We start from the raw sequence: 13621 nt of genomic DNA, 5'->3' as shown, positions 1-13621 counted from the left end.
ACACAGGTGCAATTTTGACCTGATTTTTAGCAAGTACAAGGCCTAACATTTCCCAGGGCCAACTTTTCCAAGGCCTTTCCAAACCTAACTAACTTTATAAGTCCCCAAATTTTCTAACATTTTGAGACCTTTTACTATCACTTACAGGACTTGTGTGCTCCAGACCCCTCACCAGCCTTGTTGCCCTTCTCTGGACATGCTCCAGCCCATCCATGACCTTCCTAAATAAATTGGGGGCCCAGAACTGGACACAGCACTCGAGGTGCTGCCCAACCAGTGCAGAGTAGAGGGGAGGAATCCCTGCCCTGCTCCTGCTGGCCACACTGTTCCTGATCCAGGCCAGGAGCCATTGGCCTTCTTGGCCACCTGGGCACACTGCTGGCTCATGCCCAGCCTGCTGTCCATCAGTGTCCCAGCTCCCTTTCTGCCTGGCTGCTGTCCAGCCACTCTGTCCCCAGCCTGTAGCACTGCAGGGGTTGTTGGGGCCAAAGTGCACGACCCGACACTTGGACTTGTTAAACCTCACCTTGTTGGGTTTGGGCCCTGGATCCAGCCTGTCCAGCTGCCTGTGCAGAGCCCTTCTACCCTGCAGCACATCAACACTCCCAGCCAAGCTGGTGTCACCACGGTTCCATGGGGCCCTAGAGTGTCACAATGGTCTCCAGGATTCCATGAAGCCTCCCACCAATCCAGTTTTGGATCATACTGAGAGTGACTGGACTCATACTGGGAGTATCTGAGAATGACTGGGAACATACCATGCACATCATCCCCCATACTGGGGGTGACTGGGAGCAACTGGGAGCGTGCTGGGAGCCAACGGCATCATACTGGGACTGACTGGGTTGATCTAGTCAGAGGCAAATGGGACCATCCTGGGAGTGCTGCCATGTGACAAGGATCATACTGGAGCTTACTGGACTCATACTGGTGTTGAAAGGGAACAGCTGGGATCTCTGAACACCAAAGGTTTTTTTCCTGCCCACTGAAGAAGGAGCTTCCCAGTGTCCATGTGTGAGGGGACCTTCACCTGAACCAGATGCTGTTAGGAGAAAAAGCTGCCTCTGCTGGCAAATCCCACACAACAAGTCAATGCCAAGAGAGAGCGTTTTACTTTCACAACTTCCCTCCTGGAGTCATAGTCCTTTTGAATCACACAGCAAGCAAGAGAACAGCACAAAATATAAGGCTGTGTCCAGTTTTTGGCTGGGTGAGCAAACAGAGGGAGCGCCAGGGTCCGTTGCCACAGACTCTCCTCTTGGGGAACAGAACCCCCCAAGGCTCCATTCCAATGCTGTGCACACCCTGCTGGCTACAAACAACCCCTTTTTTAAGAAGTTGTTGGCAGGAGCTGTCCCAAATAAATGGCATCTTAATGGCAATTTTCATTCAAAATCACCTCCATTCCAAAGGATGAACAGAAAGCCCACAGCAATCCCAAAGGCACATATGGTGCACCTGGGGAAATCCTCAACTTCAGGGCCCAGTGGGTTAAAAAATACCCATAAGAAGCCACAGAGTCCAGAGTGCAAAACTGCAACAACCACTTGCTGGATCATTTTGGCTGTGCTGCACATGTCTGCAGACTCTCTGTCCCCCTGCAAGGACAGAAGGACACCCATCAGGGGCTGGGCTGGCTGCTGAGAATGCCTTGGGCAGGACGATCCTCAGGCAATGAGCAGGTGCCCAGAGCCGCTCTGACACTGAGGCCTCTGTGCCCCACAGCAACGGGAACACCACAAGGACACGGCAATGTTCCTGTGACATCACAGCAGCAGCTCCCCCAAAAATTGTTTGCAAGGTTCTCCTGGGTCACCAAGGAGCACAAAGGATCCTCAGAGGGCACAACCTATTGCTCAAAGGATCCAAGAGGAGCTCAGAAAATGCAGCAAATGAGGACACCCCACAGCCCAGCCTGAACACTGAGAAGGAACAAAGAAGTGACCAAACCAAAGGAAATACAACTTTTGGTCACTGATGCTTCTGACTATAACCAGCAAGGCTTGTTCCATCTGGGATCTTTGTTCTAGTTCTAGAAACAAGCAACGTTCTCTGCTGTAACTGTACATTCCATCACCAGTCAGAGATCCTCATCGACGAGGTCACCCAGCATCCCTGAGGCCACAGCAGGGAGTGCTCCTGACATCTGGTAGAGCACTGTGGCTTTCCTGGGATCCTTCTGGTCCTGTGGCTGAGAGGAGTGGGGTGGATGGAACCAGGACAGGTCACAGATCAGCAGCCCCACTGCAAGCAGTGCTTTCTCCTGCTGTGTTGGGACCGTGGGGTGACTGATATTGGGACTCCCCTGGCTTTGGCTCCTGCAGACCACACAGTGGCTCAGACACTGGCCTGAGGGAAGGGGTCTCATGGAAACCCGGCACAGGCATTTCTCTTTGGAGAGGGGGTTCTGCAGGGAGAAGGGAGAACAAGAGACATTCCTGTCTCCTCTTTCAGCAGCCATACCACAGTCCATCAATGCCAGAGTTCATAGGATCACTTCCATGCCAGGGAGCACAAGGCACTCAAAACTGAACCCTGCCAGAGCCCAGCCCTGCCTGCCCATTTGGAGGGTGTGGGGGAGTGCAATTTCAGCAGGAGCTGACCCACAATGATACTTTGCCACTTGTGGGTTTCTCACAGCCTTAGAAGGAGTTTGAGATCTCTGTCCCCAACACCCGCTCACCCTTCAAGTGCACACACGTGCCTGGGGGCAATTCAGGGTCCCTGGAGTGGTGGCTGCTAATCTTGGAAACAGGAGCTGTTGTCTTTTCCAATGGCCTTAACTCCCTTCTACCTATTAGAAAGTGGGTGAGTAAAGGAAATGACCCTGGAGAAAGGGGACCAGAACCTTGGAAAAAGATGAAACATCTTTTGTCTGAATTACAAATTAAATCCCTTTCATTTATTTCTTTAGTACTACTCTATTACTACAAACAAAAACATGTTTCTGAGCTGACTGTTGGGATTCGGGGCTTTATTTCTTGGTCTTGTTGTTATTATTATTTTTTAGTATTACTTTTCATTGTCAAGACTTTTAAATCTTAGACATAAATAACAAATGCTGGATGTCACACACTGGGAAAATTCCCTTGTTTTTCCCACCAGAATTAAACTGGACACTCAACTCCAAGTTGCCAGTGGATTCTAAAGACGGAAAATCCTGTTAATGCCGGGTTTGGTGTGGTTTGGAGCTGGGGAAGGGTCTCATCCCCTCCCAGAGGCGCCCCAAGCCCGCTCTGCTGCCACGTCTGCGCTCGCGGCCCCTCACGGCGGCCCTGCCCTGGGGACGTGGTGGGACCCCCTCCTGCCAGGGCTGAGGCTCCTCATGGCCCCTCACAGCCCCTCATGGCCCCATAGAACTTCTCATGGCCCCATAAAACCTCTCATGGCCTCTCACGGTCCCTCATGGCCTCTCAAAGCCCTTCATGGCCCCTCATTTTTTCCTCACGGCCCCTCTCAGCTCCAGGCGCGGGGCTCCTCCCAAAGGAGAAGGGGTCGGGCCCTGCTCTTTCTCCTTTTATTTCGGTCCCTTCATAGCGACGAGTAAACAAAGGCTGAATGGAGCCTTTCCCCAGCGTTTCCCTCGGGGTTCATTGCGGGCTGAAGCTCTGTGCTGGCGCTGGCCCGAGCACCAACATCCCTGCAGCCCCCAAGGCCTTTGCTGTCCCCCCGTGTCCATTCCCTGTCCCCGAGTCCCGCCCGGCTCTGGCAGCAGCAGCAGCCGCAGCGCAGCGGGCGCCGGCCCGGCCCGGCCGGGGCTCCTGGCCACGAGCAGCAGCAGCGCCGGCCCTTCCCACCTGCTCCTGCCTCGGCTTCCCAGGCCTTTTGCCAGGGCAATTCTGGACTACAGCAACAATCCCCCACAAACAGCCCTGATTCCTCAGGCCAGCCTCTGCTGCCCTCAGCCAGCCCTCAGAGGAAGAAAGGATCGGGTTCCAGCGCTGTTTTCAGCGCTGTTTTACTCACCCTGAGGAGACAGCAGGAGGCTGTTGGTGCCTTGGCCTTGGCAATTGTGGGTCCCAGCTGATCTTGCCCCTCTTCTGCTTGCCACTTGAATTTTAGCAGTACAGCTGCAATTGCCTCTTTCAATCAGTGCGGCCCACTGTGCTTTTTTCTGACAGGGAACTCGGACTGCTTGTTAAAAAGGCCTCATGAGTAGTAGATCTCCAAATGCTCCCAACTCCCTGAGCACAAAATCAAAGAGAATTGAAGCCACACAGGTCACATTTGCAGTGTTCAAACACAGCCCTGTTGCTGCTGCTGCTGAAATAGAATCAACTGACAGAGGCCATCACAGAAATTGCCTTTACAGTGGCAAAGAAAATGAAAATATCGACCAGGAGAAAGAAAAAACAGAACTCCCCAACTCGCTTCACTGTTTCTATTGAGCAGCAGAAGAAAAAGGAACAGGGCACCTTTCAGGCAGTCCCACAAGCTCAGGGTTCTCATTTCATGGGGAATCTGAGATGCAATTGGCCTTTTTAAAAGGATAAAACAAAGGGAATGAACTGGAAATTATTAGGAAAAAATGTACCTTCTTATATACAAAGTTCACCAAGTCATTCCCTGCATTTCTCCTTTTCACATTCTTTCTGTCATCCAGAGAGGTCCAGCTTATCATGTTCTGATGCTTATCATCAACTGATTGTGCTCTTGATTTCTACCACTGCAAGAGATGTAGAATCATCTAAACTGAACACAGAAACAAACTCTCTCTGTCAGCCCATTTTCATGTTCCAGATCACTTTCAAGGTGTCCATGGGGCTATTGGAATGATTAGCTCTCCACTTCTGGCTGCACACCCTGGAGATTCTTTCTCCACATTCAGCCAGGCTTGTATTCCCTAACAATTCCCGGTACCTCATCATGTTTTCTTTGGCTAGAAGAGTAACAGTGAAAACCTTACCAATGGCACAACTCCCCTGTCCACAAGGAAAAGAAAGAACAAATTGTCAAGTGCTTCAAATATTTGTCCTGCTTTGCTGCAAGAGTTGTGCTGCAGTCACAGTGTGGGAAGCCAAGAGAAGCTGCAGCTGGGGGCACATCTTGTGACAGGAGCTGCGCCTTGTTCTCCAGGACAGGTTTTTGGAAAGAACAGACGGGACTGTGGAGAAGATTCTGGGAAAATTGAAACAACTTTCTTATGAAATGAAAATCAAATCAAAAGAAACAACCAATATGTTTTTCTCTATTTTTCTCTATTTATTTTTATGTTCCCCTTTTCCATCTTGCACTTTCTCCATCCCATTCATTCCAAATGGATCTCACCTCTAAGATCTGAGACTTGGCAAGTTTTAGACACTGTAAAATACCATGAGCTATGCCCAGTTTGCCTTGCCCTGTTTTCCTTGGAAAGCAATGCTGGAGACACAAGTGCAGCGCTTGGGTCGGGTACAAATTCTGCATTCAGGGAATGTGCTCAGATGGTGCCTGACCCTCAGCAGGGACAAGGCACAGCAGCAGCCGAGGGCATTTCTGTGCCCCTGTGCAGGAGTCAAGACTCTGGCTCTTGGCTCAATACGGCAAAGTTGCCGTGTTTGGCCAGGCTCAGGGGCTGCCCGGGGAGTGCGGGGCTCGGGCCGGGGCCGAGCGGGCAACGGACAAACGGACACGGGGACAAACGGTCCCGGTGCTTCAGTTGCAGCGGCGGCAGCGGCAGCAGCAGCAGCAGCGGCGGCAGCAGCAGCAGTGGAAGCAGCGAAAGCATCAAATTTATCACTTTTCTGTCTCTCCTCTCCCTTTCCCACGGACCCACATTCCCTCCGGGTCTCCCTTTTCCTGCGTCCCCCCCTCTTCCAGGTTCCCTCTCCCCGTACCCGCCCGGGCCATGCCCCCGGCCCGCCGCCGGACCCGCCCACGGGCCCAGGCGGGGTTGCCCCGGCCCCGTCCCCGGCCCCGGCCCCGGCCGTCCCGCCGTGGTCTCGCCTCCGCCGGGCTCTGGCTGTGCTGGCGCTGGCGCTGCTGGGCGGGCATCATTGCCTGGGGCTGGGGCGGAATCGCTGCCCTTTGGCTCCGCCTTGCCCGATCCCGGCCCCGGCCCCGACGCAGGCTCCGGTCCCGACCCCAGCTCCGGTCCCGACCCCAGCCCTGCCCCCGGCCCCGGCCCCGGCCCCGTCTCCTCCCGGGGCCCGCGGAGGACACAGGCGGCGCGGCCGCTGCCGCCGCCTCCGCTGCGGCTTCCCCGGCCCGAGCTCCGCCGCTCAGCAGCGCGGCCGCTGGCCCCGAGCCGCCGCTGCCGCGTTCCAATGAGGGAACGCCTGCGGATGCCCGGCCCGGGGAGCTCGGGGAGCGCTCGGGGGCCGTTCCTCTCCCCGGGCCGAGCGCTGATGGCCGCGACTCGCCCCCAGGGAAGGCGCAGGAGGCCCTGCAGCAGCGCTACGAGCTGGGCCCGCTGCTGGGGCGCGGCGGCTTCGGCAGCGTCTTCGCGGCCACGCGACTCTCGGACGGCGCCCCGGTGAGCGGTGGGCAGAGGAGGAGGAGGAGGAGGGGGCGGAGGAGATGGCGGGGGCGCGGCGGGGCGGGCAGCGAGCTCAAGCCTCTGCTGCTCCTTGCTCGCAGGTGGCCATCAAATGTGTGCCGCGGGATCGCGTCCGGCTCTGGGGCGAGCTGGTGAGTGTGCGGGGCCAGCAGCAGAAGCCGGGGCGTGCCGGGCAGGGATGAGCCGGGGCCCGGCGGGGTGGGAGCCGCCGAGAGCCCTGCGGGGAGAGCGGGCGTGGGGTGAGCGAGGTGTGCAGAGCATCCCGGGCTGGCTGAGGGGTCCCAGAGCCCTGGCCCGGCCTCAGCCCCACTGACAGCACCGTGCTCCTCCCGCAGCCCGACGGCACCCGTGCTCCCATGGAGATCGTGCTGCTGGACAGGGTGTCCTCTGGCTGTGCTGCAGTCATTCAGCTGCTGGAGTGGCTTGAGCTCCCCGACAGCTTCGTGTTAGTGTTGGAGCGTCCACAGCGGTGCCAGGACCTCTCGCATTTGCTGGCGGAGCGGAGGTTCCTGCCAGAGGAGGAGGCGCGGGGGCTCTTTCGCCAGGTGCTGGAGGCCGTGCAGCACTGCAGCAGCTGCGGGGTCCTGCACAGGGACATAAAACCGGAGAACATCCTGCTCGACCTGGCCACAGGGCAGCTGAAATTGATCGACTTTGGCTGTGGCACCTTCCTGCAAGACACAGCCTACACCCAGTTTGCAGGTGAGCCCTCGCAGGGGATGCTCCTGGCCATCTCATGGCCCAGCCTGGCTGTGGCACCGGGGATTCCCCGTGGTGCTGCCAGGATGGGATCAATGCTTGAGGCAAATTGATTTGGATGGGGGTGTGAGGGGGACCAGCTCCCAGCCCTGCCAAGAGCCTTCAGCACCCACTGTGCCCTGGGCTGGGGCTGGGACAGCCAGCCTGACAAAAACCCCCATGGGGGTAGCAGAGGGCGGGGATCGGACCCCATGCCCCAGAGAGTTTAGTGAGTCAGCGAGGAAGGGCTTGAACTCCTCTGCTCCCCACGTTTGCTTTGGCCTATTAACAATTTTTTGGAGGCCATGCAGGCAGGGAGGAGAGTGTGTTTTCTCTACCACGGGGTGGGTTTTTATTTGGTTGTCATGGTTGGGCCTCCCCAGTGCTTCTGCTGCCCTCTTCCAGCCGCAGTGGCTTCTTTTCCAACCCTGGGTTTGTAGCCAAGTGCCAGGTGCTGGCAAGAGGGCAGTGGGTCACCCCGTGTGCCACTGGGGCAGCCCCCACATGCCCAGGGATGCTGGGGCCAGGCTCTGGGAGCAGCAGCATCCCCCTGATGAGCTCCATCTGTGTTCCACAGGAACCCTGTCCTACAGCCCACCAGAGTGGATCCACCAGCAACGCTACCATGGCCAGGCAGCAACAGTCTGGTCCCTGGGCCTCCTGCTCTACCAGCTGGTCATAGGGAAGCACCCATTCATGAGGGGCCAGCAGATCATCTGGGGGCGGATCTTGTTCCCACGACGGCTCTCCCAAGGTGAATCCTCATCTCTGGGCACAGGGGGAACACCAGGCTTGGGAGACAGCTGTGGGCTCATGAGTATCCTGCTCTGGCAGCTGCTGAGGAGGTGGCACATGTCCTGCTCTCCTGCAGACAGGGAATCCATGGGGAAGTTGAGGCCCAGCTCTGGGCACACCCAGCATGGCCTGGGCACTGGAAGGGGGCGGCAACTTCTCCAACTGACTGGTGATTCCTGGTTTCTCTCTTCAGAATGCCAAGATATTATTAAGAGGTGTTTGTCCATGCAACCCTCGGACAGGCCATCCTTAGAAGACCTTTTGCGCGATCCTTGGATGCAGGCTGTTCATCTGCCCTAGGAGATGGGAGAGATCCACATGCACAGTTGGATCCAGGGGCCTGGCAGGTAACAGCTCCACACATTTCTTGGCAATCGGTGGCAAAGCAAACCAGGCTGTTTTTGTCGTGCCTGTAGCTCTGAGCAGGGGTCATCAGAAGGGAACACACAGCTCTTGGGCTGGAGCTGAGCTGGACACCTGGTGTGGCAAGCACTGGTGGCCACCATTCCCCCTGCTTTTGCTTGTCTGCTTCACTGATGGCTGGGACCCTGGGCAGAGCACTGACAGCCTGGTCTGGCCCCTAGGCAAGGAGAAGGAGCCCCTGGAGAAGCTGTTACCAGCTGGGGCTGCTGCTGGAGACACCAAGGGCAACCTCAAGGATGGCAATCTCTTCCTCCAGCTGGCCAGCTGAAGATGATGGATTTCAATTCTGGCATGTCTTCTTCAAAGACTTGGTCCACGCCCAATTTGCAGGTGAGTCCACAGCCAGGGGATGCTCCCTGATCTGGGCATGGCACAGCCTGGCCAGGCACCAAAGGTTCCCCCCTTGGCTGGGGTGGATGCAAGCAATTCTTCAGTTGGCTGCCAAGCTGCTTTTTGTCTCTGGACAGCTGCTGAGGGGATGGGTCTGCCGTGGCTGGCTGCAGGCTGGGCACATGGCCTGCCCTCCTGCTCTGCTCCCAAAGGCAGCAGTGATGGGCAGCTTTGGGCCCAGCTCTGAGCACGGCCAGCATGGCCTGGGCACCGCAGGTGGCTGGGACAAGGGGACAGGAGCCTTCAGCTGACGGGCGGTTTCTGGTTTCTCTCCTTGCAGCCGGGCTCTGCGGATGCTGAGGCTGCTCTGGGCTCTGCCAGGGCTCTGCTGGGCTCAGCCCCAGGCACAGCTGGGCTCACCCTGCCCTCCCATTGCTCTGACAGCTTTGCATCACACGAGCCCGTTCCCAGCACACCGCCTGAGCTTTCTGCTTTTGCAGGTGAGTGAGACTCTCCTGCAGGCCAAGAGATTGCAGTTAGGGACACACATCCAATTGGCAAGAACCCAAACTCTCCACAGTCCCAGCTGAATGCCTGCATCTGCACAGGATGTTTTCTGTGTCCCACTCTTCCTTTCTTTTTGGCTGCAATTGTGCAATTGCACTTTCTTCCTCCTCTAGAAGTGCCACTGCTGTGTTCCTGAGGCAGTGCAGTCTGGAGCTGATGGATGAAGAATCGCCCCTCTGCACTTCCAAACCAGAGCAAAAAGCTGTAAGTGGGACTTTGCATCTTTAAGAAACCCCTGAATGTTTGAAAAGGAATGTGTAGCTCATTCACAGGGTGAGAAGGAAGGGCACCTTCTAAAGGATTTGGGGTTTCACAGAGTTTAGATTCCCAGTGCTGCTTGGAGCTGGCAAGGCGCAAAGCACTTTCTTCTTGCTTCACTCCAATTTCACCACAATTTAAAATAACAATATTGGAATCAAACCCCAAAAACTTTTTCAGAAAGGTTTCTGAGGCCGGTAAGATGCATCATGCCATCAGCACATCTACAAAGTAAATAACTGTGTTTTATGTTTCAAAAGACCAATTACACCTTAATTCAAAGTTAGAGAAGATTTTTCACTGTGCGCTTGGGTTCTGTTTTTATCTTTCACATTTTATAGAAGTTTTTTTTCTTTTATTTTTCCGCATTTTTCCCCTTAAAACAGAAATCATGCTATGAAAAAGAAGTGTCCTTTGCTCCTGGTTCCTGTGTGGAGCAGCTCCCTTCCCGCTGGCTGAGCTGCTCAGGCAGAGCCTGGCAGCTCCTGGCCCTGCAGGGCTGAGGCTTTTCCCCGTTGCTGGGCACAGACTGATGGAGCAGCACTGCTGAACACAGGGACACGCAGAGGGAGCAGAGCAGCTGCCTTTGCCCACCTGAAGCTCCAAGGCCAAACTCTGAGCAGGCACGGCTGGAAGAGACTCGCAGGCTCCCTGTTGGCTCTGCTGCCCCACTTGTGCCTGGCCCAGCTCTGCGTGAGGCACAGGGAGAAGAAGGGGCAGCTCCCTCCCAGCCCCAGCCCAGGGACCCCTCCAGCCCCGGGCCTTGGGTCACTGTCAGCACCTGCTGCTCCAGCCACGGCTTCTGCTGGCACTGACAGCAACAACCAAACTGGGGCTGGTCCCGAGGGAGCAGCAGCAGTGCCTCGATCTGATCCCTCAGTGTGGGGCAGTGCTGGAAATATGATTGCAGCAGCAGCACCACCAGCAGCAGCACCAGCAGCACCAGCAGCACCAGCGCCAGCAGCACCAGCAGTAGCATCAGCAGCAGCAGCAGCAGCAGCAGCAGCAGCAGCAGCAGCAGCAGCAGCAGCAGTACCAGCACCACCACCAGCACCAGCTTCACCAGCAGCGCCAGCAGCAGCACCACCAGCAGCACGAGCAGCAGCACCAGGGGCAGGATCAGCACCAGCAGCAGCACCAGCAGAACCAGCTCCAGAAGCACCAACAGCAGCAGCAGCACCAAAAGCAGCACCAGCAGCAGCACGACCAGCAGCCGAAGCAGCAGCAGCAGGACCAGCAGCACCAGCAGCACCAGCACCAACACCAACAGCACCAGCAGTGCCAGCAGTACCAGCACCAGCAGCACTAGCAGCAGCACCAGCACCAGCAGCACCAGCAGCACCAGCAGTACCAGCAGAACCAGCAGCGGTAGCAGCACCAGGGACAGGACCAGCACTAGCTTCACCAGCAGTGCCAGCAGCAGCACCACCACCAGCACGAGCAGCACCAGCAGCAGCAGCAGCAGCAGCACCACCACCACCAGTGCCAGCAGCACCAGAAGCACCACCACCAGCAGCACCACCAGCACCAGCAGTAGTACCAGGGGCAAGATCAGCACCAGCAGCACCAGCACCACCAGCAGCACCACCAGCAGCAGCAACAGCAGCAGCAACAGCAGCAGTACCAGTAGTGCCAGCAGCACCAGCGGCAGTGCCAGCAGCAGCACCAGCAGCACCTGCACCAGTACCAGCAGCAGCAGCAGCACCACCAGCACCAGCAGCAGCAGAAGCAGAAGCACCAGCAGCACCAGCATCACCAGCAACAGCAGCAGCATCACCTGCAGCACCAGGACCAGCAGCACCAGCAGTACCAGCAGAACCAGCAGCAGCACTACCACCAGTGCCAGCAGCAGCACCACCAGCACCAGCAGTAGCACCAGGGGCAGGATCAGCACCAGCAGCACCAGCAGCAGCACCAGCCATAGCATCAGCAGCAGCACCAGGGGCTGGACCAGCACCAGCAGCAGCAGCAGCAGCAGCACCAGAAGAAGCAGCATCAGCAGCAGCATCAGTGGCAGCAGCAACAACAGCAGCAACAATAGCAGCAACAGCAGCAGCACCAGCAGCACCTGCAGCAGCACCACCAACAGCACCACCACCACCAAGAGCAGCACCAGCAGCACCAGTACCAGCAGCACCAGCAGCAGCACCACCACCACCAGCACCAGCAGTGCTAGCAGCAGCACCAGCAGCAGCAACAGCAGCAACAGAACCGCCAGCGCCAGCAGTAGCACCAGGGGCAGGATCAGCACCAGCAGCACCAGCACCAGCACCAGCACCAGCAGCACCAGCACCAGCAACAGCAGCACGAGCACTGCCAGCACCAGCAGCACCAGCAGCAGCACCAGGGGCTGGACCAGCACCAGCAGCAGCACCAGCACCAGCACCAGCAGCACCAGCAACAGCAGCACGAGCACTGCCAGCACCAGCAGCACCAGCAGCAGCACCAGGGGCTGGACCAGCACCAGCAGCACCAGCAGCAGCACCAGCAGAAGCACCAGCAGCACCAGCATCACCAGCATCACCAGCACAGAAGCAGCAGCAGCAGCAGCAGCAGCATTTGCAGCACCAGCATCACCACCAGCAGCATCAGTGTCAGCACCAGCACCAGCAGCACCAGCAGCACCAGCAGAACCAGCAGCAGCACTGCCACCAGTGCGAGCAGCAGCAGCACCAGCACCAGCACCTGCACCAGTACCAGCAGCAGCATCACCAGCACCAGCAGCACCAGCAGTATCACCAGGGGCAGGATCAGCAGCAGCAGCAGCAGCAGCAGCAGCACCAGCACCAGCACTAGCACCAGCACCAGCAGCACCAGCACAGCAGCAGCAGCAGCAGCAGCACCTGCAGCACCAGCATCACCACCAGCAGCATCAGTGGCAGCACCAGAACCAGCAGGACCAGCAGCACCACCAGCAGCAGCAGCAGCACCAGCACCAGCACCAGCAGCAGCACCAGCACCACCAGCACCAGCACCACCAGCACCAGCAGCACCAGCACCAGCAGTGCCAGCACCCGCAGCAGTACCAACACCACCACATGGAGCTGACTTTCAGTGCAGCCTCTGCCATGCTTCCCTCCCTGTGCAGCGGTGTCACAGCAGCCTGAGGCACCTGGGAGCCCTCAGTGCCAGCAGGTACTTGAGATGGCAGCCCTGGGCTCCTGCATGTTACGCCAGGAACAGAGCTGGGGACTCCCTCTCCATGTGGAGCTTCCAGATGGAAAAGGCTGCTGTGACCAGGCAGCTCCAAGGGCACAGAAAGGAGGGGTTCGACCCCTTCATCTGTGCCAGTCCCACAGTCCTGGGCAGCAGCCACCGAGCCCTGGGGGAGCAGAGGGCACAGCAAGAGGGACAAAAGCAGTCAAGGTCAGAGACTGGGAAGAGCCAGACCTGGGAGCAGGAACAGCTGCTTCATTGAACTCCTGGAGGAAGCTCTTGGCTGGTTCAAAGCCCTGAAAGGTGTGAAGGGCAGAGAAGAGGCCACACCAAACAACGCTCCTGTTTTCACACCTCCCCTCTCTGTGTCCCAGAAGGAATTGGATGAACTGTATTCTTCTCTCTGAGTCGTCTCGTTCAGTGTGAGCAGCTCAGCACCAGGAGCTGAAGGAGCTGAAGCCTCAGGCCACAAGAGCTGAGCAAGAGGGGGCTTTTGGGCCAAAGTAATGCTGCTAAGTAATGGACCTAGCTGAATGCAGCAGATAGAATCCTGCAATTGTAGAATCCATTTTGCTGGAAAAGGCCTCTGAGCTCATCCAGTCCAGCCAGTCACCCAGCAGTGTCAAGCCCAGCACTAAACCTCGTCCCTGAAGTGCCAAGGTCTGAACAACAGGCCCTGAGTGAGGCCTGAACAACAGGCCCTGAGCCAAAGGTGACCTCTGGATGAACCTTCCAACCAGAGGTTATCTGTCTGTCTGCTCATTACTGAAATATGCATGGTCATTAGCACTGTGATAGATGGATCCACTCATCAATGAAACATGGATTGACCTTTCTGTGTTTAGAAGCCAGACAAGGCCATTCAATCCGACATCT

General features: G+C 57.2%; 3 protein-coding genes across 3 annotated transcripts in view; 2 read left to right on the top strand and 1 right to left on the bottom strand.

Moving 5' to 3' along the window:
• Positions 1–8350, top strand: part of LOC147646959 (serine/threonine-protein kinase pim-1-like) — a 29467-nt gene extending 21117 nt beyond the window's left edge. Inside the window, exons 2-6 of the mRNA XM_086872713.1 lie at positions 6348–6454; positions 6559–6609; positions 6814–7180; positions 7794–7970; positions 8205–8350. Coding sequence (XP_086728839.1) covers positions 6348–6454; positions 6559–6609; positions 6814–7180; positions 7794–7970; positions 8205–8311 — 809 coding nt within the window. The 3' untranslated portion in view covers positions 8312–8350. The remainder of the gene's footprint in view (positions 1–6347; positions 6455–6558; positions 6610–6813; positions 7181–7793; positions 7971–8204) is intronic.
• LOC111945414 (uncharacterized) overlaps positions 1–13621 on the bottom strand; it is a 125356-nt gene that overhangs the window by 44016 nt on the left and 67719 nt on the right. The gene's annotated exons all lie outside the window — the stretch shown is intronic.
• The window catches only part of LOC147646957 (uncharacterized), a 106304-nt gene that overhangs the window by 36934 nt on the left and 55749 nt on the right, over positions 1–13621 (top strand). The gene's annotated exons all lie outside the window — the stretch shown is intronic.

The sequence above is a fragment of the Cyanistes caeruleus genome, unplaced genomic scaffold (genome assembly GCF_971803275.1).
Source record: "Cyanistes caeruleus unplaced genomic scaffold, bCyaCae1.hap1.1 HAP1_SCAFFOLD_76, whole genome shotgun sequence".
Taxonomy (NCBI): Eukaryota; Metazoa; Chordata; class Aves; order Passeriformes; family Paridae; genus Cyanistes; species Cyanistes caeruleus.
Note: the sequence above shows the minus strand (reverse complement) of the source record. Positions and strands in the feature narration are given on the sequence as shown.